Below are 23,188 nucleotides of genomic sequence, written 5' to 3'. Positions count from 1 at the left end.
ATAAATAAACATCAATACAGTCCCATATGCTGCTCAGATACTGGTTATAACCTCCAGCTAAAAGTGAGTAAGAAATCTGGGGAGGAAGAATCTTGAAATTCATTTCTTCACATGTTTAAAAATAAAAGAGATTTTTATTTCAGTCAATTCTTTTGGACTCAAAAGTTTTAAATTTTGTTTGAATTTTAATCTCTCAACTCTAATTCCTTCTCAGGAAATATTATGGGGGGGGGGGGGAGTTTACATTTAACTCTCTGGCATCTATAACGCAGATATTAATGGAGGATTTTTATGTATACATTGTATATTTACATTTATCAATACCATGATTTAATCCCACCACAGAGTATTTGACAAACTGTGTTGGCCAATGTGGTTGGGTACTCTGGGATAGTAAATAAAGTGATTTCTTAACACTGGTTAATAACTGGCCCTTAGAGTTAATTCACTTTTCCAAGAGGAACACATTCCCAGAACATTCCTGTTCCAAATTATGGTTTTGTTTATATATCATTTTTGAAATGAGAAAATTATGGAAATGGAGAACAGATGAGTGGTTGCCAGAAGTTAAGGAAGGGGTTGGGGCAGAAGTGGCTGTGGCAATAAAGAGGCAAAATGAAGGACCCTTTTACGACCCTGTTCTGTATCTTGACTGCGTCAGTGTCAGTATCCTGTTTGTGATGCTGTTGCTATAGTTTCACAAGAGGTCACCGTGATGGAAAACTGGGTAAAGGATACACTGGATCTCTGTGTACTGTTTTCTACAACTTCATGTGGATCTATAATTATTTCAAATACACATTTAATTGAAAACATCAACTAGAAATCCTAGAAGGGAAATTATTTTCAAAATATAAAAACTGCAGAGATAGGGTATCAAAGCTGGACAGCTGAGCTAAGGGATTCTGCCAAGACCCAGACAAAGGGTCAGAGGGATGGAAAGTCTGAAAGTTAAGAGATCTTAAAGTTCTAGCATCTGTCTAATAAGAGCTCTAGGAGGATGGAATGAGGAAAAATAAAGCAAAAGAGTCAAGTAAATAGCAGAAAGATTCCCTGAAGCCAAGCACAGAAGTCTTTAAATTTCAATCTCAAATCTAAACAATGGTGACCAAAGAAACTCGCCCCCTTTTATAGTTAAGCTCACATAATTGTTGGAGTATAATGTAAAATGGTTAATAACTCACGGAGGGCCAGGCAGGAAAAGGAAAACAAACTCACATTGACACACACAGGTCGAATCCCAGAACAAGGAAAGAGAAAAAAAAATCCTGAAAGATCCTGGAAGAAGAAGGAAGTCATTTGAAGAGGAACAAAAATGAATACTGGCATTGGACCCTCATCAGCAATACTGTGTGCCAAAAAGCCGGGGGACAAGGTTTTTAAAATTCTCAGTGAAAATTATCTTGAACGTAGAATCTAAACTCAGCCAAATTTGTTGGAAGAAAATAAAGACTTCAAGAACTCAGAAAGTTTACTATCTAGATAGCCATCCATATATATAGCAAGCACTCCAAAATATCTTTTGAAAGAGTGAATGACTTAGTGGAGACGAAAATCTCGAAAAATAAAAAATTAACATATATATAAAAGATGTAAGATTAAAGGAAAAAATGGTGACCAAAGAAACTGGCCCACCTTTATAGTTAAGCCCACATAATTATTGCTGTATACCATAAAAATTTAATAACACCATGGAGTGAAAACTTTGGATGACTCCAGCTTGGGGAGATAGCAATACAGGAGATGACCCGAGTGCAGGAGACGGGAAGATGGCGGAGGGGAGTGGACCCGTGGTAAGATTCTTGTTTAGCTCGGAGATGGGATAGGGACTGATCAACGCTCAACACTGTAGAAAAATGTAAATCCAAATAGGTGTGTTTCAGGGTATTAGAAAAACAGAATTAGAATGTAAAAAATGTCAAGCCATTACAATGAAAGAAAATAAAGAAGAGACAAGACACTACATCTATCTAGCAAAAGGCAGTAAGTAAAAGAATGAAAAACAGTAAAAAAAAAAAAAGTAAATAAGTTAATGCATTAATAAATAATTAATGAGAAAACAAAATACAATAACAAATAAATTAAAACATATATGAAATGTGAATGTGTTAATATATCAAATTCTCTCTTTAAAAACGATTCTTAGATAGTACAAAAAAAAAAAAAGCCAGATACATGCTGCTTACAAAAGATAAAAGGATGAAAAATACATGAGGAAAGTGATGATAAAATAATTTAACAGATGTGGCGATATTCTTAACCACTGTGCCACCTAGGAAGCCCAGATGTGGCGATATTAATATCACCCAAAGAACAATTAAAGGCAAAAACAGAATAAGACAGAGAGGATTTTTATATTGATGAAAGATTCATTACATCAATAAGAGATGATAACCTGTGTTTCTTGTAACATAACTATGAAATGAAGACACCAAAAATTCAGATAAACTGACAAATCCACAATCAACATGGAGACTAACATCACTTCTCAGAAACGGACCAGGTAAACAAAACACAAGATGCCCAAACACCGGAATGAGCTTGATGCAGCCACAGGTGACAAATGCGGTCCCTACAGGCAGCAGGCAGGCAGGATGAATGGCTGACGTGGACAGGCCTACTAAACCAGACGGTGAGGGGGATGGGTAAACCACCCTCTGAAGGTGCAGCCCCAGCTAAACGTTGCCATGAAGGAATGAGGGCCCAGCATCGCCAGAGCTTCTGATTTTTTCAAGAGAAACCCAAATCCCTATTTTCTACATAAAATCTCTTGATTTGTAAATGCTTCCTCAAGTTTTGTTTGTTTGGGGTTTTTTGTTTTTTAAAAAAAAAAAAGCACTTGTGTGGGTCATACAAAACACATCTGCAGGCCAAGGGAGCCTGTGGGCCCCTGGTAGCAACCTCTGATCTAATTTATATAGACGTTTGTACTCAATAAGGACAGAATAAAAGCGCTCCTCAAATACCCATTGGAATGTTGACAAAAACTGAACATGTACTAGACAACACAAAGAATTTTTTAACAAATTCAGAAAGGCATAAATTATACAGAGAACAGTCTCTGATCCCAATAAAGTTAAAAATTAGCAACAAAAGGAGTGCCAAAAAAAAATCTATGCAGTTGGAAAAAAATTTAAATCCCTTATAAATAACTTTTGAGTTAAAGAGAAAAAAATCAAAGCCTAAATAAAAAATTATTCAGAAATGAATAGCAATAAGAGCACTGTATAATCAAGCCAGAGATAGGTAAAGAGAGGAAACTAAATAAAATGTTTATTACTTATTAAAGTACATCAAAGCCTGAAAATAAAGAACAAAACATTCTATTCAAGGAGGTAGGAAAAAATGATAAAAATTTAAAAGCTGGAGGCATTAATAAACAAAAGTAGAAATTCATGGGTTAGAAAATAAAAGAACTCAATCAAAAAAAAAAAAAAAAACCTGTCTCAGCTGTGGGAGGGCAAGAGGCGACTTCCAGAGGGTTGAGAAGGTGGAGCTGGGACTCAGGCTGAAGCTGTGTTGACTTGCAACCCGGCAGTTCCCTGGCTGAAACCTGAAACTGGCCCCGTCCAGGGACGGCAAGGAGAGAGCAAGTGAAGAGGCAGGCTGCTCTGGGTTGCCAGGAGTTGTGATGGCTCCAAAACAGCTGTGCCTTCCACGGCCTCCGCCTGCTCTCCAGAGGGGCAGGGCAAAAATCCGAATCCTTCAGGGAAGAATCGGGGGACCAATTAGGCACTTGGAAGCCAGAGGGGGCAGCAGGGGACGCTCAGTGAGGCATGGAGATGGGCGGAAGGAGGTGGTTCAAAAATCTACAGCTACATATGGAAAAATTCCCTCTGAAAAGAATCCGAGAACTAGGTACAGCTACTCCACAACAAAGATTAAAAGGGCCACATCAAGGTGGATAGGAGAGGCAGGGACATGCTTTCGTCAAATCACCCCACTCCCACCGCCAGCATGAAGCCCCACAGGCTGGAGGGATCTCACAAATACATAACTTTCCCCTGAGGAGCCAGAGGTTTGTTGTCCCATGTCAGGCACCCCAACCTTGGAGATCTGCCCTAGAGAGACAAGTCCCCCAAATGTCTGGCTTTGAAAAGCAATGGTTTTGCTTGTTTGTTTGTCGCACTGTGGCATGCAGGATCTTAGTTCCCTGACCAGGGATCGAACCTGTGTCCCCTGCAGTAGAAGCGCAAAGTCCTAACCACTGGACCACCAGTACAGATGAACTTATTTGCAAAGCAGAAATAGAGACACAGATGTAGAGAACATACTTATGGATACCAAGGCGGGGAAGTGGGGACGGGGGATGGGATGAATTGAGAGATTGGGATTGACATATACACACTACTATGTATAAATTAGATAACAAATGAGAACCAACTGTATAGCACAGGGAACTCTACTCAGTGCTCTGTGGTGACCTAAATGGGAAGGAAATCTAAATAAGAGGGGATATATGTGTATGTATAACTGATTCAGTTTGCTGTACAGCAGAAACTAACACAACATTGTAAAGTAACTATATTCCAACAAAAATTTTTTAAAATTTAAAAAAGAAGAAAATGGGAAGGGGAGCAAGAAGCATTCCCTACCATAAAGACATCTCTACTTAAAGGGAATAAAAACCAGTGGGTAATGAACAGTATCTTGAAAATTGGTAAACAAGTCCCCTCTACTCCCACACAAATTGCAGTCAATAAAAATGTTTCATTTTGGGGAAAGTGAAAAAAAGTAATAATTAAGGGGATTAGTTTTGGTCACTAAGAAATTTGGGGGTGAGGTGATTCACTTTTGCACCTGAAAACACATTTTCAATAAAATTGAAGACTATGTATCTTTACTTAAAAAAAGAAAACCAATGGGTTTTATGTCCAGGAGACCCATAGGGCTGTAAGGAATGGAGATTCTGCTCTTAAAGGGCTCCCATGCAGACTCACTCACCCCAGGACTAAGCACAAAAGCAGCAGCTTGAAAAGAGCCTAGACCATATGTAAAAAAGATTCATTTGCAGATCCTAAAGAATCTGCCAAAGGAGCAAAAGCCTGTTGAGAGTCTCTCCAGGGACGGAGGTGGGCAGTGCCAATTTTGCCCTCTGACTCTAACCTGTCAGCACCTGTCCTCCCCACCATCCTGCACTGCTGCCATGGCCCTATCAGAGGCAGCAAGCAAGTGCCCCAGCCCCCCACAGTCCCCCAAAGCCAGTGGGTACATGCAACCCACACATGGGATGCCTTTGAGCGCCAGGCTCTGGTGGCCAGAGAGGACTGTGTTTCTGGAGCTAACAGGTCTGAAACAATCAGAGATAGTTTGAGAGACAACCTAGAATGAGGGCAAGTTTAAACAATAAAGTTCATCACCTACACAGGGCCACCCTGTCAAGACTGGGAGAGATAGCTGTTTCTCCTAACACATAGACACAAACACACAGAGTCAAGCAAAATGAGGAAACAGAGGAATTAGTTCCAAATGAAAGAACAAGATAAAAATCCCAGAAAAAAACCTCAATGAAACAGAGATAAGTAATTTACCCAACTAAAAGTTCAAAACAATGGTCATAAAAATGCTAACCAAACTTGGGAGAAGAATGGATAAACACAGTGAGAATTTTGACAAAGAGACAGAAAATATAAGAAAGTACCAAGCAGAGGTCACAAAGCTGAAGAACACAGTAACTTAGCTGAAAAATACACTACAGGAGTTCAACAGCAGACTAGATGAAGCAAAGAAGGGATCCGTGAGTAGAAGACAGGGCAGTGGAACTCACCCAAACAGAGAAGCAAAGAGAAGGGACGATAGCTTAAGGGGCCTACGGGGCAACATCAGACAAATTAACATTCAAATTATTGGGAATGCAGAAGGAGAAAAGAGAGAAAGGGGAAGAAAATTTATTTGAAGAAATAATGGTTGAAAATTTCCTTACCTGGGGAGGAAGCAGACATCCAGATCCAGGGATCTCAGAGAGTTCCAAACAAGATGAACCCAAGAAGACCCACATCAAGACATATTATAATTAAAATGTCAAAAGTTAACAATAGAATCTTAAAAACAGCAAGAGAAAAACAATTTGTTATATACAAGGGAATCCCCATTAGACTAGCAGCAGATTTCTCAGCAGAACCTCTGTGGACCAGAAGGGAGTGATGTGATATATTCAAAGTGCTAGGGGAAAAAAATACTCCAACCAAAAATAATCCACTGGGCAAGGTTATCATTCAAAATTGAAGAACAGATAAAGAGTTTTCCAGACAAGTAATAAAGGAGTTAATGACCACTAAACTGGCCCTACAAGAAATGTTAAAGGGACTTCTTTAAGCTGAAAAGAAATGCAACTAATTGATAATAAGAAAATATGTGAAAGTGAAAGTCTCCCTGGCAAAGTAAATTTATAGTAAAGGAAATGGATTAATAACTTATAAAGCTAGAGTATGAAGATGAAAAGACAAAAGTAGTAAAAATAATTATACCTATAATAGTTAAGGGATACACAAAACAAAAAGATGTAAAAAGTGACTTCAAAAACATAGAATGTGGTAGGGGATAGTGAAAATGAAGTTTCAGAATGTACCCAAACATCACTTGCTATAGTAGACACACAAAAGATAATGAGAAAGGAACCTAAGCATAACAATACAGAAAGTCATCAAAACACAAGGGAAGAAGGCAAGATAAGGAGAAAGAAACAGTCAGAAAACAATTAACAAAATGGTAGTAAGTACACACCTATCAGTAATTACTTTAAATGTAAATGAACTAAATCCTCCAATCAAAAGACAGAGTAGGGACTTCCCTGGTGGTCCAGTGGTTAAGACTTCACCTTCTAATGCATGGGGTGTGGGTTCAACTCCTGGTCAGGAAGCTAAGATCCCACATGCTTCCTGACCAAAAAACCAAAACATGAAAAACAGAAGCAATATTGTAACAAATTTAATGAAGACTTAAAAAAAAAAAAAGTAGTTGAATGGATAAACAACAACAACAACAGCAACAACCAAGACTCAACTGTATGCTGCCTTCAAGAGACTCACCTCAGATGTAAGGACAAACACAGCCTGAAAGTGAAGGGATGGAAAAAAAGGTGTTTCATACAAAGGGAAACCAAAAGAAAGATGGGGTAGCTATACTGATATTATGCAAAATAGACTTTGAAACAAAGTCTGTAATAAAAGACAAAGATGGGCATTAAATAATGATAAAGGGGTCAATCCAACAATAAAATATAACATTTGTAAATATTTATGTATCTGACATAGGAGCACCTAAATATATAAAGCAAATATTAACAGACCTAAAGGGAAAAACTGACAGCAATACAATAATAGCAGGGGACTTTAATACCTTACTTACATTAATGGATAGATTGCCCAGACAGAAAATTATAAGGAAACATTGGACGTAAATGATGTTTAAATGATGGACCTAATAAACAAATATAAAACATTCCAGTTCAGAACACTGAAATCATATCAAGTAGTGGTATGAAACTAGAAATCAATTATAAGAAGAAAACTGGGGAAAAAATCACAAATATGTAGAAATTAAACAACACGCTACTGCAAACCAATGGGTCAATGAAGAAATCAAAGGAGAAATTTAAAAAATACATGGAAACAAATGAAAGTGGAAATACAATGTACCAAAATCTATGGGAGGCAGCATAAGCAGTTCTAAAAGAGAAGTTTATAGCAATATAGGCCTACCTCAAGAAACAAGAAAAATTTCAAATACTCTAATTTTATACCCAAAGAAACTAAAAAAATAAGAAATGAAGCCCAAAGTTAGTAGAAGGAGAGAAATAATGATCATAGCGGAAATAAATGAGACTAAAAAGACAACAGAAAAGATCAATAAAACTGGTTCTTTGAAAACAAATAAAATTGACAGACCTTTAGCTAGACTCACTAAAAAAAAGAGGGCTTAAATAAAATCATAAATGAAAAAGGAGGCATTACAACTTACATCAAAGAAATACAAAAGCTCATAAGAGACTACTTTGAGCAATTATACATGAACAAATTGGCCAACTGAGAAGAAATGGATAAATTCCTAGAAACATACAATCTTCTAAGACTGAACCATGAAGAAACAGAAAACCTGAAGAGACCAATTACTAGTAGAGAGATTGAATCAGTAATTAAAAAACTCCCAACAAACAAAAGCCCAGGACCAGACAGCTTCACTGGTCAATTCTACCAAACATTTGAAGAAGATTTAATACCTACTCTTCTCAAACTCTTTCAAAAAAATTAAAGAGGAGGCAATCCTCCCAAATTCACATTATGAGGCCAGCACTACCCTAATACCAAAACCAGACAAGGGCATCTAAAAAAGAAAATTACACAGGCCAATATCTCTGATAAACATAGATATAAAACTCAACAAAATTTTAGCAAACCAAATTCAATAATACACTAAAAGGATCATACATCATGATCAAGTGGGATTTACTCCAGGGATACAAGGATGGTTCAACATCTGCAAATCAATCAACATGATATACAACATGAAGGATAAAAATCACGACCATCTCAATGGATGCAAAAAAAGCCTTTGACAAAATTCAACATCCATGTATGATAAAAACTCTCAAAAAAGTGGATATAGAGGGAACATGCCTCAACATAATAAAGGCCATATATGATAGGCCCACAGCTAACCACACTCAACAGTGAAAAGCTGAAAGCTTTTCCCTTAAGATCAGGAGTAAGAAAAGGATGTCCACTCTGGCCACTTTTACTCAACATAGTATTGGAAGTCCTAGCCAGAGTGATTGGGCAGGAGACAGAAATAAAACACATATAAATTTGAAAGGAAGAAGTAAAACTATCACTATTTGTGGATGATATGATTTTATACAGAGAAAACCCTAAAGACTCCACAAAAACAAAACCAAAAACTGTTAGAACTAAAAAATTCAGTAAAGTTTCAGGATATAAAGTTAATATACAAAAATCTGTTGCAGTTTATACACTATCAACAAAGTACCAGAAGAGAAATTAAGAATTAATGCCATTTATGCATCAAAAAGAATAAAATATCTAGGAATAAATTTAACCAAGGAGGTGAAAGACCTGCACATTGAAAACTATAAGATGCTGATGAAAGAAGCTGAAGATGACACAAATAAACAAAAAGATATTTCATGTTCATGGATTGGAATAATTAATGTTGTAAAAATGTTCATATTTCCCAAAGCAAAATACAGTTCCAATGCAATCCCTATCAAAATTCCATTTTTCACAGAACTAGAACAAATAATCCTAAAATTTCTATGAAAACATAAAAGCCAAAGCAATCGTAACAAAGAAGAATAAAGCTGGAGGTATCATGCGCCCTAATCTGAAACTATATTACAAAGCTATAGTAATCAATATAGTATGGCATTTCCATAAAAACAGAAACATACATCAATGGAGCAAAATAGAGAGCCCAGAAATAAATCCAAGCATATATGGTCAATTAATTTACAAGAAAGGAGGCGAGAATATACAATGAGGAAAGGACAATCTCTTCAATAAATGGCATTGGAAAAACTGGACAGTCACATGCAGAAGAATGAAACTGGGCTAATATCTTACACCATACACAAAATTAACTCAAAATGGATTGAAAACATGAATGTAAAGACCTGAAACCATAAAACTCCAAGAAAAAAACATAGGTGGTAAGCTCCTTGCCATCACTCTATGGATCTCACTCCAAAGGCAATGGCAACAAAAGTAAAAATAAACAAATGGGACAATATCAAACTAAAAAGCTTCTGTGCAGTGAAGGAAACCATCAACAAAATAAAAAAGCAACTTCCTGAATTGAAGAAGATATCTGCAAATCATCTATCTGGTAAGGGGTTAATATCCTAAAGAACGCATACAGCTCAATAACAAAAAACCAGACAATCTCTATTGAAAAATGGGGAGAGGATCTGAATAGACATTTTTCCAAAAAAGACACACAGATGGCCAATAGGCACATTAAAAGATGCTCTACATCACTAATCATCAGGGAAATGTAAATCAAAACCACAGTGAGCTATTATCACCTCACACCTGTCAGAATGGCTATTATGCAAAGGACAAGAAATAACAAGTGTTAGGGAGGATGTGGAGAAAAAGGATCCCTTGTGCACTACTAGTGCAGCCACTATGGAAAACAGTATGGAGGTTCCTCAAAAAACTGACAGTAGAACTACTGTATGATCCAGCAATCCCACCTCTGGGTATTTATCCGAAGAAAATGAAAACCCTAATTCAAAAAGATACATGCACCCCCTATGTTCACTGCAGTATTATTTACAATAGCAAAGATATGGAAACAACTTAAGAGTCCATTGATGGATGAATGGATAAAGAAGATGTGAGATATACATATGATGGCATATAATCAGCCATTAAAAAGAATGAAATCTTGCCATTTGCAACAACAGGGATGTACCCTGAAGATAAGTGAAATGAGCCAGGTAGAGAAAAACAAATAATATATGATTTCACTTATATGTTGAATCTAAAAATCAAAACAAAACTCTCAGATACTATAGTCCCCTCTTATCCATGTGGAATACATTCCAAGACTTGAAGTGAATGCCTGATACCATGGATAGTACTGAACCCTATATATACTATGTTTTTTCCTATACATGCACACCTATACCTACAACAAAATTTAACTTATAAATTAGGCACAGTAAGAGATTAACAACAGTAAGAATAAAATAGAACAATTATAACAATTTACTGTAATAAAAGTTATGTGAATGCAGTCTGTCTCTCTTTTTCTCACTCTCTCTCAAAATTATCTTATTGTATAAATTTAACATCTTTCCCATCTTAACTAAATACTCATCACACATTGTGGCCATAACTTTTGCAGTTTGACATGCAATAGCAAAACTAGTACAAATTTCTTTTCCTTCTTCACAATTTCATGGATAGAAGACTTGTTCTTACCATAGATCTTAGTAACCTCAGCATACAATTTTTTTGTTTCCTTATTAAACCGAGAACTTTCACCTTTTCACTTAAAGGAAGCACTTTACAGCTTCTCTTTGGCATATCCAAATTGCCAGTAGCACTATTTGCGGGCTTTGGGGCCATTATTAAGTAATAAGGGTCACTTGAGCAGAAGCACTGTGTTACTGCGACATCCATCTGATAACTGCGATGACTACTAAGTGCCTAACGGAGGGATATACTAGACAAAGAAATGATTCATGTCCCAGGCAGGGCAGAGCGGGTTGGCGCAAGATTTCATCATGCTACTCAGATGCGTGTGCAATTTAAAACTTATGAATTGTTTATTTCGGGAATTTAAGTATTTCAGGCCACAGTTGACTGCGAGTAATTGAAACCGCAGAAAGTGAAACCATGGATAAGGGGGCACTACTGTACAGAAAACAGACTGCTGGTTGCCAGAGGGAAAGGCGCTTGGGGGGTGGAGAATGGGTGAAGGGGATCAAGAGGTACAAACTTCCGGTTATAAAGTAAATGTCATGTGGATGTAAGATACAACATGGCGAATATAGTCAATAATACTGTACTGAAAATTTGAAACTGCATGAAAATGAATCTTGAAAGTTCTCATGACAAGAAAAAATATTTCATAACATTGTGGGGTGACAGATGGTAACTAGACTTATTGTGATCATTGCACAATGTATACAAATATCGAATCATGTTGTACACCTGAAACTAGCATAATGCTGTATGTCAACTGTATTTCAATTTTAAAAATCTAGTTCTCTGAAAAACCCATATTATAGGAAATAGCAAATTTTTCACTAGTCTGATCGGGGGAAAAAGGAGAGATGATACAAATACAATTAGGAACAATTATAACTATAAATATGGAGAATATATTTTTTAATTACGAAAATATGATACACAATTTAAACGTCATATATTTGAAAATCTGGAGAAACTGATGATTTTCTAGGAAAATTTAACTACCAAAATTCCCTCAAGGAGAAACGGAAAGCCCAAGCAGACTTAGCCCTTTAAAGAGTCACTGTATCTGGTCAGATTGATCACTAAGCTCTAACAACATTCCAAAAAACAGGCAATGTTCACATATGAACTGTTTCAGAGCACAACAAAAGATAGAAAGCTTCCTAACTCATTCTACAAAACCAGCATGATTTTGATACCCAGACTAGTGAGGGACATCACGAAAAATGGCAACTGTAGCTCAACCTATCCTATAAATAAAGATGTAAAATCCATGCATAAAATATTAACAAGGGAATGCAGTACTGTATTAAAAGAACAATATTCACAGCAAATACAACTCATTCCAAGGATGGAAGGATGAAATTTCCAATGTTAGGAAATCTATAACTGCAATTTACTACATTAAGCAGATTAAATAGTAAAGTTGAAAAACAATAAAATCACCTCAATAAATGCTTTTTTAAAAAGCATGTAATAAAACTCAACATCCATTACTGATCAATACTCTTAGAAATCTAGGAATATAAAAATTTCCTTAATTTAATAAAGAATAACTGCAGGAAACCTACAGAAGACACCCACAAATATAGGAACATTCCTATATGGTTCAGAAACAAAACAACAAAACCTATACACGATGACTATTTATTATTTATCAGGAGTTCATATACATTGAAATAAGACATGAAATGATAGTTATTAAATAGATAAAATATTAAATATTAAAGAGATAAAAACCACCATTTACAGTTTTCATTTATACCTGTCTAGAAAAGCCAAGAGAATAAAAATAATAGCAGCAATAGAGTTCATTAAGGTGGTTAGATTCAAAAAACTGACCCACAAAAATCAATAGTTTTTCTATATCCATTTCAATAATAACCAATTAGCAATATAATTTTTAAAAAAATCAACCTAGATACAAACCTAACAAGATATGAATAAGATCAATATGAAGACAGTGATAAAACTATTTTAAATGATGACAAAGTAGACCTGAATAAATAAAAACATACCATGTTCCTGGGTGGGAAGACTCAATATTGTAAAGATGTCAATTCTCCCCCAATTAATCTATAATTTCCATGCAATCCCAATCAAAATCCCAACAGGATTTTTTATGGAACTTGGTAAGTAGATTCTCAAGTTCATCTGAAAGAGAAAATGTGCAAGAATAGCCAAGAAATTTTTGAAAAAGAACCTTAAGAGAAAATTTATGCCATCAGTTATCAAAAAAAATCCTCTTAAACTATGATAATTTAAAATGAAGTATTATTTAGGGATTAAAAACAAATAGACTTATGAAACATAATGGAGAATACACTATACATACAGGAATTTAGTATATGGTAAGCGTGGCATGCAGAGATGACTAAATATTAATTGTGGAGCAAAATAAATTTAGATTTCTCCTTCACAACATTCATAGAAATAAATTCTACATGGATTAAAAAGCTTAACAGAAAAAGACAAAACCATGAAGGTTTCAAGATTAACGATTCTTCTAAAGCTAAGCTTTTAGACAAAAATGTAAAACAGATTTATTACCTTGGGCTTTTCTAAGCAAAATCCAACACCCAAGAGTCACAGAGGAAGATGAACAAATCTGACATCATGAAAATTTTAAACAGATTTTTATTGAAATATTACACATAGAAAAAGGGCAAAAATCATCAATGTACAGCTCTACAATTTTAAAAAATTAAAATTTCTCTGAAATGAAAGTTCAGGACTTCCAGTTAAACATGTAGGACTGATCCACTCTCGTCTCTGAGAACAACAAAGAATGACACACGCCTCTATGATTCCCAAGGGTACATAACTTCCCCACAAAGTAGTGATGCACCTCAGGGCCATACGACTGGGGCATGGGTGGCTGGGGGAGTTTGTTTCTTTGCCACACTGCATTGCTTTCATAGCAGAAATGAAAAGCCACCTAAATGCCCGTTATTTTAGAAACAGTGATGTATGACCAGGAGTCACACAGACACATCATCTTTCCAAGAACAAGCAGCTTCTGTGGCATGATTTGCTGGAGGAGAAGAAGTTAGTGACAGTCAGCTCTGCCCCATCCCTGTGGCAGCATGTAATGAATTAATGCTAATTCACTGGCGAGGGGAGGGGACCTCTTATAGCTACTGGTCTGGCAGAAGACAAGGATCTGGGTCCACAGTGCCTACAGCCTAACTCACTCCCCCTTCTCTTCCTTCCCATACATTAGCATCTTACTGGCCTAGAAAGAAAGACCTCACATTCTCTCCAGCCACTCAATAATCATAACCAGAAAGAGAAGAGCACAACACCTCTACAACAATGCTGCAAAAAGTAAGAAAAAGAGGGCATAACAAGTGCAAGAAAATGATGAAAAGTATAAACAAACATTTCTCCATAATACCCAAAATTTAAAGAAAAAATGATTATGAAATAAGAGTTCAAAGAGATATGAAGATTCCATGAAGGGATAACTAGACAAAAGAAAAGAGGCCCAAAGTATGTTCATCCTCAGGAAAGAAACAGGTGGAGAAAATTAAACACTTTTAGAAATGAAAGCCATATTAGAGTTTTCTCTAGGGAAAAAAAGGCACTGGTGAAACTGTCAGAGACATGGAGCGTAAGCTTGAGAAAAACTGAGGAAAAATAAAACAGAAAAGAAACAAATATGATTAGAAAGAGATATAGAAGTCAGAAAATAGAGACCCAATACATGTATAAGTGGTACACAGGAAGCATAGAACTGAACATATGTAGCTAAAAATATTCAAAAATCACGACAGAAGAAAATTTGCCTAAAATTTTATAATACTCAGATCTTTTCATGGATACTGAATCCCAAGAACAGCTGCTATAGAATAATCCTCAGCCAGAGGTGGCCCAGCAAAGTTACTGGACTTCAAGGAGAAAGGAAGAATCCTATCCAAGCCAAAATGTCAAGTCACCTACAAGGGGAGGAAGTTGGGCTGGCTTCAAACTTTTCCAAGCAACAATGAATCCAGAAGACAAACAGGTGAGGTTTACCAAGTTCTGTAACGCTGTGATACATAAAAGACATAATTCAGGTGTAAAGGCAACCTTCAGAACTTCTCAAAGATGAAAGAAAACAGCACCTGTTGGCCTTTCTTGAAAAAGTTACCCAGTGGTGAAATCCAGTGATTAAGAAATGAATCAAAATAAATTACTCAGGAATGGAAAAGCTGGGCTGAAAATGATGGTGGTGACCAAGACTAAAAAACTGGGAGAATCATAGTGACAGATGGTTAATACTGAACCCTGACAATGTAAAAACAACATCAAGAAAAAAAATCAAAAAACCTTAAAATTGAGGTGTGGGGCTAAGAAGTGAGAACAAACTGAAGTGAGTGCTAATTACTCAGTATGGGAAACATGTAACAAACAAACAAACAAACAAAAGTAATCCTGGCCTCTTAAAGACTGTCATAGTCTTGAGGCTTTGTTTTTTTAATAAAAGAGTGGTATTTGAGAAAATATCTCATCATAAGGAAATATTTATGTGAGGTTCAGCATTCCGTTCCCCTTCAATGTCTTTCTTTTTCTTCTGTTAAGTTCACATAAATCAAATACGTTAAGCATAAAGTTAAGCATTAAACAAACAAAGTTAAGCATAAAATTAAATCTGAAGTTCGGCAATATTCAGTTTGACTTAATTTCTCTTGTGTTAAGTTTGCATAAAATTAAAACTTCATATATTTTACTAAAAACAAGTACAGATCTTCCTTGACTTACAATAGGGTTACATCCTGATAAACCCATCATAAGTTGAAAATATTTTAAGTTGAATTGCATTTAATATACCTACCCTACAAACAACATAGCTTAGCCTCATCTACCTTAAACGTGCTCAGAACACTCACATTGGCCTACAGTTGGCCAAAATGACCTAAAACAAAGCCTATTTAATAATAAAGTGTTGAATATCTCATGTAATCTATTGAATACTGTATGGAAAGTGAAAACAGAACAGTTGTAAGTGTATCAGTTGCTTGCCTTGCGACTGTGTGGTTGACTGGGAGCTGCAGCTGCTGCAGCTGCTACTGCGTAGCATCATGAGGTAACACTGTAGCGCATATCGCTGGCCCAAGAAAGGAGCAAAATTCAAAATTCAAAGTAGGGTTTCTACTGAATGTGTCACTTTCATGCCATGGTAAAGTTGAAAAATTGCAGGTCAAACCATCATATATCAGGAGTCATCTGTATAGTATGATCAAATGTTAAAGAAATAAAATTGTCCATCCATGTATCCATCCATCCATCCATCCACACTTTGTGTATATGGTCTAAAGATTTTTATTAAAGAGTAGGAACTAAGAGCTGGCCCTGGAGTCAGCTTGGTTTGATCTTTGGTAGGTTATGTAAACTTTCTGGTCCTCATCTGTGAAATGGGGATAAAAGCAACATCAGTGACATAGTATTTTGTAGAGATTATATAAGACAATACATACAGAGACCTTAGATCAGTGCCTGTGATCTAGCAAGAGCTCAGTAAGTACTGGTTACTCCTGTTTTCACCAGAATTCATCCATATTTTACCTTCCCTGTCCTCTTCTGCACTTTGATAAAGCATTACATATATTTTGGAGTTATCTTGACTTATTAGTAATGTTCTAGCAAGCATATTAAAGATATAATTTGGACAGTTCTACTATTTTCATTCAATTTATTTTTATGTGATAAAACATGTAAGAAACATGCAAGTGTACAAAGAAAGTTGGTAGAAAAAATTACTCCACTTGTATAAATATATAGTCAAACTTTTAGGAGCCCATCTGTGGTGATTTTAGACCATATCCACAATTCTTCAACACTTTTCCATTCAGAACATGCAGCCTAATTTCTCTCCCCTTGAGTGTATGCTGGATTCATTTCTAAAGTATAGAGTATGACTGAAGTGATAGTATGTGACTTCTAAGACTGAGTCATAAAAACACTGCTGCTTCCCCCTGGTTCTCTCCTTGAATCACCTGCAATGAGGGAAGCTAGCTACCATGCTACAGGGACACTCTAAGAACCCCATAATGAGGAAGCAAGGCCTCCTACCAACAGCCAACAAGGAACTGAGGACTTTAGCCAACAACAAGTAAGTGACCCATCTTGGAAGTGGATACTCCAGCCCCAGCCAAGCCTTCAGTCTACGGTCACAGCCAACCTCATGGGTGACCCTCAGGCAGAATCACTCAGTTAAGCCACTATCTGTGTTAGGTAACAAGCTTGCTGGAATAACTCATGCAGCAATAGATAACTAACACACATCTATTTGATAAAGAAATAGAAACCACAAGTTTCAGTCCCAATAATGGCAGAGTACCTTCTATCACACTAACTCTTCTAAAAATAATTAATTATAAATTCTGGACTAAACACTTATTTAAGAAAACAGCAACTTTTTAAGGGCATTGGAAAACAACCAGAAGAAGGCAGAGGCAGGCAATTCAGTTCTCAAAAGAGCAACCGTGCTGGGTATGATGCAAGTTGATACGACTTTTCCTCTGAGGGAACTCCCCATTTCTCTTCATACAGAGAAGCTAGAACTTCATCAGAAAAATGCAATCTTATTCTCCTGGGGAGTCGTGGGATGGAGTCTGGGACTGTTAGAGCAGCTGGAAATTCAGAGAAATCCTAGAAAGGAAAGAGCTACAGAAGAGGACCTACATAAACTTCCCTCAAACACTTGGCTAACCGCTGGACTAAACATGTTTGGGCAAGTATCTAAGAAGTCCAGAAGGAAAGGAATAACTGAAGGCCGAATGAGTGAGTGAGCAGATATTCTAGCTACTGCCCATTGCAAGGGAGTCAATTTGGAGTTAGAGTCTTGCCAAGTTAGAGTTGTTGGTTAAACGCCTCAGTCTTTTCATTAAATACCAAAAGCGTCACACTACCTATGAGTAAAGATTATGTGCTTGGGCTAAAGGATTTTCTCTAAGACCAAGAGCAAATCTGAGAGAGAACAATTATAAAAAATGAAAACTCAAGCCTCCACAAGTTCAAATTGAACTGACTGCAAGAAGAAAACGCAACAGTATTCAAGGAAAACAGAATTAAGAATCCCTACAATGTAGCATAACAATGTCCCATGTCCAATAAAAAATTACTAGACATGTGCAAATGTACACATTGTAAAGAGAAATACCAATGATTAGAAACATACCCACATTTCCAATTTATCCCCGCCCCCCCACCTTTGGTAACCAGAAGTTTGTTTTCTATGTGAATCTATTTCTGTTTTGCAGGTTCATTTGTATCATTTTTTAAAAATTCCACATACAAGTGATATCATATATATTTGTCTTTGTCTGTCTGACTTAAAATTGGGAATGTGGGATTAACAGATACACACTATACATGAAATAGATAAACAACAAGGACCTACTGTATAGCACAGGGAACTATATTCAATATTTTGTAATAACCTATGATGGAAAAGAATCTGAAAAAAGATACATATGTATATGTGTGTAAGTATATATATATATGTGAATCACTTTGCTATACACCTGAAACACTGTAAATCAACTATATTTCAATTTAAAAAAAAAAGAAAAATACCCACTTTTTGTACTAATACATAGCTATTGGAATTAGTACAAAAGACTGTAAAATAACTCATAAGTATGTTAGAGTCCAAAATAAAATATAGATATAATAGGTGAAAAGAAGGGGAATGTCAGGAAAGATTTGGAAATGGTAAAAAGAAAGAGAGAGAGAGAGAGAGAAATGGACACCATAGAAGAGAAAAGTACAATATCTGAGTAGGAAAGAGAAAAAAAAAAATTCATTGGATAGAATTAACAACAGATTGGATACCACACAAGAAAGGATTAGTGAACCTGAAGAAGACAGTGCAAAAGAAATTATCAATTTTGAAGCACACAGAGAAAAAAGATTTTAAAAAATGAACACAGCCTCAACCTATTAGGTATATCAAGTAATCTAGCAACGATAATTGGTGCCCAAAGAGAAGAGAGAGAAAACAGGATTACAAAAAATACTGACAAATTTTTCCAAATTTGATTTAGAAACAAAATAAATAACACTAGGAAGTACAGCAAATCCTGAGCTGGATAATTATGAAAGAAATTACACAAAGGGACATTATAGTCACAGACAAAGCACAGATACGAAAAAAAAGTACTATAAAAGTAGCCAGAGAAACAAATCACATTACATAAAGGGAATCAACAGTAAGGATGACAACTGAATTATCCTGAGAAACAACGGATGCCAGAGACAACGGAATAGCACCTTCAAAGTACTGGACACAAAAACATGTCACCCTAGAATTCGACGTTATGCAAAATTTCTTTCAACATGAAGATGAAATTTAGATAAATGTCAGATAAAAGCTGAGATGATTTCTCACCAGCATACCTACACTTCAAGAAACACTAAAATACTAAAAGAAATTCTGAGGCTGAAGAAAAATGGAGACCAGATAGAAATATGAAGCTAGAAAGTAAGGAAGAGCACTGGGACTGGTAAATATGTAGGTAAGTATATTTCTTTTCATAAGTATTTTAAAGCCAACTGTTTAAAGCAAGAAAAAACATTGGGTTTATAATACATGAAGTAAAACATAAAAACAACGGCATAAAGGATGATAGTGTGAACTCAAATAATGTTTTAGGTTCATATATTATACATGAAGTGGTATAATGTTAATTCCACAAATTGGAATAAGTTAGGATATCCATTTTAACCTCTTGAACAACAACTTTAAAAGTAAAAAAAGATATAAAAAGGTAGAGCTCATGGTCACACCAGGGCATCTCAGAGAAACTCCCTGCTCTGTGCCATCACTCAGAGACGGAGGTTAAGGTAGGGTGCCTGAAGGCTGCCCTGTCCGGGCTGGGCTTGGAGGGAGGCGCACAAAGAGGTACGGCTGCCTGTGTGGAGAGGCCGCAGCTGTATGCAGCAGCTTTGGGGACGTGGCTGTCACAGATTCCCTGGGTCAACGCCAACCTCAACCCCGCACTGTGTCTCCACAGCAAACCCCACCCCATGTCCCTACCCCTATACGCATGCTCCACGGTGCAGATCCTACTGTCTGTTCAGCCTTCCCCCATTCCGGCCAGACCCTCCCGTCAAGGTCATGCTGTGCCTCCCTGCGTCTGCCCTCCCTGAGCGCTTGCCTTGCCACTCCTGGGGCACCCTGCCTGCCTCTGTCACTTCCATACGTGGTCCTGTACTGTCTCTTGTGTTGGTACCATCCTGGTACCGTTCACCCCAAAGACATGCTGAGTTCCTGGAAGTCCCAAATTGTGTCTGCCATCTCTTTATTCTTTCCCTCAGTGGCTAGCACAGTATTATACATGCAGTGCATGCTCAAAAATATTAAATGTACTAATTAAAAAATATTCCGGTTCCCAAGCCCTAGCAGTAGAGGTGCTCTCTCCAGAATCTGGGAACCTTGAGTATACAATTATGCAATGAGTACAGAACAAACCTAGGGAGAAAAAACTATATTTGTGTGCATTTTCTCTGGAGGTTCTTTAGCTCTGTTACTTCACTGACACCTCAGCGCAGTCCACGATGTAGGTGTCAAGACTCCAGAGCCCTCTAAACCAGCACTTTTCAAATTGCTATTTGTTGTCACACCGTCTGGGGATCTTGTTATAGTGCAGATTCTGACTCAGTAGGTCTGCAGTGGGGGCTAGGATTCTGCGTTTCTAACAGCTCCCAGATGATGTCAATGTTGTGGCTGCACAGACTTTGGGGAGCAAAGATCAGACAACCCCAAAAGTGAGGTCTACCCTTACTCAAAGCAACACAAAACATTTTTTTCTGCCTCTGAGAGTTTCAGCAGGAGAGATGGAGTTGCTGAGAGGCTCCCTGCAGACTTAACCCTGAGCCAATGCTTTCACACATGGCATTAGACATCATCATGTTAACAGACCTGGGGAGGCAGCCTGCATTACTGCCATTCTCCCCTGACAGGTAAAGGGCCCCAGGGGCAGAGAGTTTATACCCGTTGTCCAAGGACACAGAGCCAGTGGGTGGTGGGAATGGAACTGGTACCCAGGGAGACTTCTCATGTGTCTCCACTCATCAAAACCTCCAGGGAAACCTTACACATCTCAGTGTAAAAGAACTATCCACAAAGAAGTGAGGCCAGGTGAAGTCTCCTGATACGTTCTGCAGGACATGCCGTTGCTAGTTAATGATATCACAGAATGACACATCCCAGCCACTTCAAACATTTCCAAGGAAAACAGTATGCAAAGGGTCCTAATTAAGTGAAAGCTGGGGACCCAGTTTTCAAAACTCAAGTTCCCCCAAGGACTGGGTGACCAAGGGAACCCCTGGCCTGACCTCCCTACCTTGTGCTGCTCATAGTAGAGCTGAGGGACCTACAGCCACCTCCACAAAGGCAAAGCAGCAGAGAAGGCCACACTCTGGGAAGGCAGCATTCCAGCACAGCCATGGGCGTGCGTGAGCACATCTAAACCAAGGGCCAGAGCCCCAGGCAAGGACGGCAGTGCCCCGAGGTCATGTGGATGGTCGAAGACCATTCATGCCCCAGCCGCACCTGCTCAGTGCCAGCTCAGTAATGTGCACCTACCAGGCACTTGCTGACTGACTGTCTGCCAGTCTGAGTTGTCAATCTGCCAGGCTCAGGGGGTGGGGGGGTAGAGCGGGGTGGAGAGGAGTATGTGTGAATCTTTGCTCTAAAGCCCCATCCTAACAAGAGAACCTTGACTCACAAATGGAGAAACTAAACAACAGAGCCAGAGACACTCAGGGTCAGGCAGTACACCTTACAGGGACCTGGAAGGCTGACTCTCCCAGTAAACAAGGTTGGGGGGGGTACCTGGATTTGGGGAGCGCTCCATGGAGCAGAGAGGACGTGAGCGACCGTAAGTGATGGATGAACTGAGACTAACGGAGAGGCAGGGAGAGGCTTTTGGAGTGATGCAAATGCTATCCGCCCATCATAAATAGGGGAGACCAGACATCTCTGAGGGTCACTATGACAAATGTCCTCTTGCTAAAGCCAAGGGGCAGAAGCAGTGAGCCAGGAGGCTTGAGTGGGAGTCAGGGCCAAGGAGAGGCCTTCGTCCCAAGTGAAAACTGTAAACCATGCTGGGAAAGTCACAGGGAGGGCAGGACGGGCAGCAGGAGGGGACCCACACCTCTTAGAAGGACTGGTCTGCTCGACAGCAGTGAGTCAGTGGCCACACCCACAGGACCTGTGGAGGGTTTTCAGGCAAAACAGTGAGCAGCGTCTCCACCTCCAGGTCCCAGGAAGCGTGAAGTCAGGCCCAGGGTCCGACTCAGCCGCGGAGGCCAATGGAAGTGCAGCTCCTGACACTCGCAGGAGGGATGTGTCTGGCACACCTGCCCCAGGCCCGAGCCCCCGGGCGGCACGCTCCTGGGCCTTACCTCCAATTTTTGCATTGTACGCGATGCCCACGATGCAATAAGAGTTGTTGGCTGAAGCTGCGACCTCTCCTGCACAGCGAGTACCGTGCCTGAGGCAAAGGAAAAAACGAAGTTAGGACTCAGCCGGCACCTTGAAGTGGGTTCAGTGCCCTTCTCAGCTCTCCTGCAAGAAGAGTGGTTATCCCTAAGCCCGAGGAGGATGCTGAAGCCCTTTCCCTGCATTCCTTCCCATCGGCTCCCTTCCTCTGATGGCTGCTCCGGGAGCGGCATCAAGCAGGCTTTGCACAGCCTGGGCTGTCCCCACCAACCCCGCAGGCTGGCAAGGCCCTCCCTCCACCCTGTAGGTGGGATGCTCTCACGTTGGGCTGGGTCTCCTGCTCTGGCACCCGGGGCCCAAGCATCCCTCCTCCCAAGCTCTGCGTCCTGTGACTGACAACAGCGTGTAGATGCCTGGCTGGTTGCCAAGCTGAAATAAGAACAAATGAGGACCTAGGTCCTGTCCCCCGTATGCCCCAACCCCTGTGCTCACCTTGGGCAGCCTTCCCCCTCCCCTTTCCATCGCTATTGCAGCAGGAAGAAGGAAGGAAATGGAACCAAGGAAGAAGGCTGGAAATGGAACACTCAACAGCGGTGGGCGGACTAGGAAGAGGTCACCCAATAAACAGATCACTCTCCTCAGTAATGACCCTATTCTGCAACATGCTGCAATGGGTCAGTTCCTCCAGCAGAGACCAAAATACGGGCAAGTTTAAACAGCACATCTCTGAGAAGAGTCCACAGGGGATGAGAATCATTGATTCAAATTTAAAACCGCCTTTAAAATTAGTCCCTGGCCGTGCGTGAGCCCCCGGGGA

General features: G+C 38.7%; 1 protein-coding gene across 5 annotated transcripts in view; it reads right to left on the bottom strand.

Annotated features, from left to right (window-relative positions):
• Nucleotides 1-23,188, bottom strand: part of PCSK6 (proprotein convertase subtilisin/kexin type 6) — a 181,310-nt gene that overhangs the window by 99,085 nt on the left and 59,037 nt on the right. For all 5 annotated transcript variants that reach the window (XM_057720346.1, XM_057720347.1, XM_057720349.1 and 2 more), the window contains one exon: nucleotides 22,335-22,423. In XM_057720346.1, coding sequence (XP_057576329.1) covers nucleotides 22,335-22,423 — 89 coding nt within the window. The remainder of the gene's footprint in view (nucleotides 1-22,334; nucleotides 22,424-23,188) is intronic.

Source organism: Hippopotamus amphibius, chromosome 2 (genome assembly GCF_030028045.1).
Source record: "Hippopotamus amphibius kiboko isolate mHipAmp2 chromosome 2, mHipAmp2.hap2, whole genome shotgun sequence".
Lineage (NCBI taxonomy): Eukaryota > Metazoa > Chordata > Mammalia > Artiodactyla > Hippopotamidae > Hippopotamus > Hippopotamus amphibius.
The sequence above is the reverse complement of the archived record's forward strand: the minus strand, read 5'-3'. Positions and strand labels throughout refer to the sequence as shown.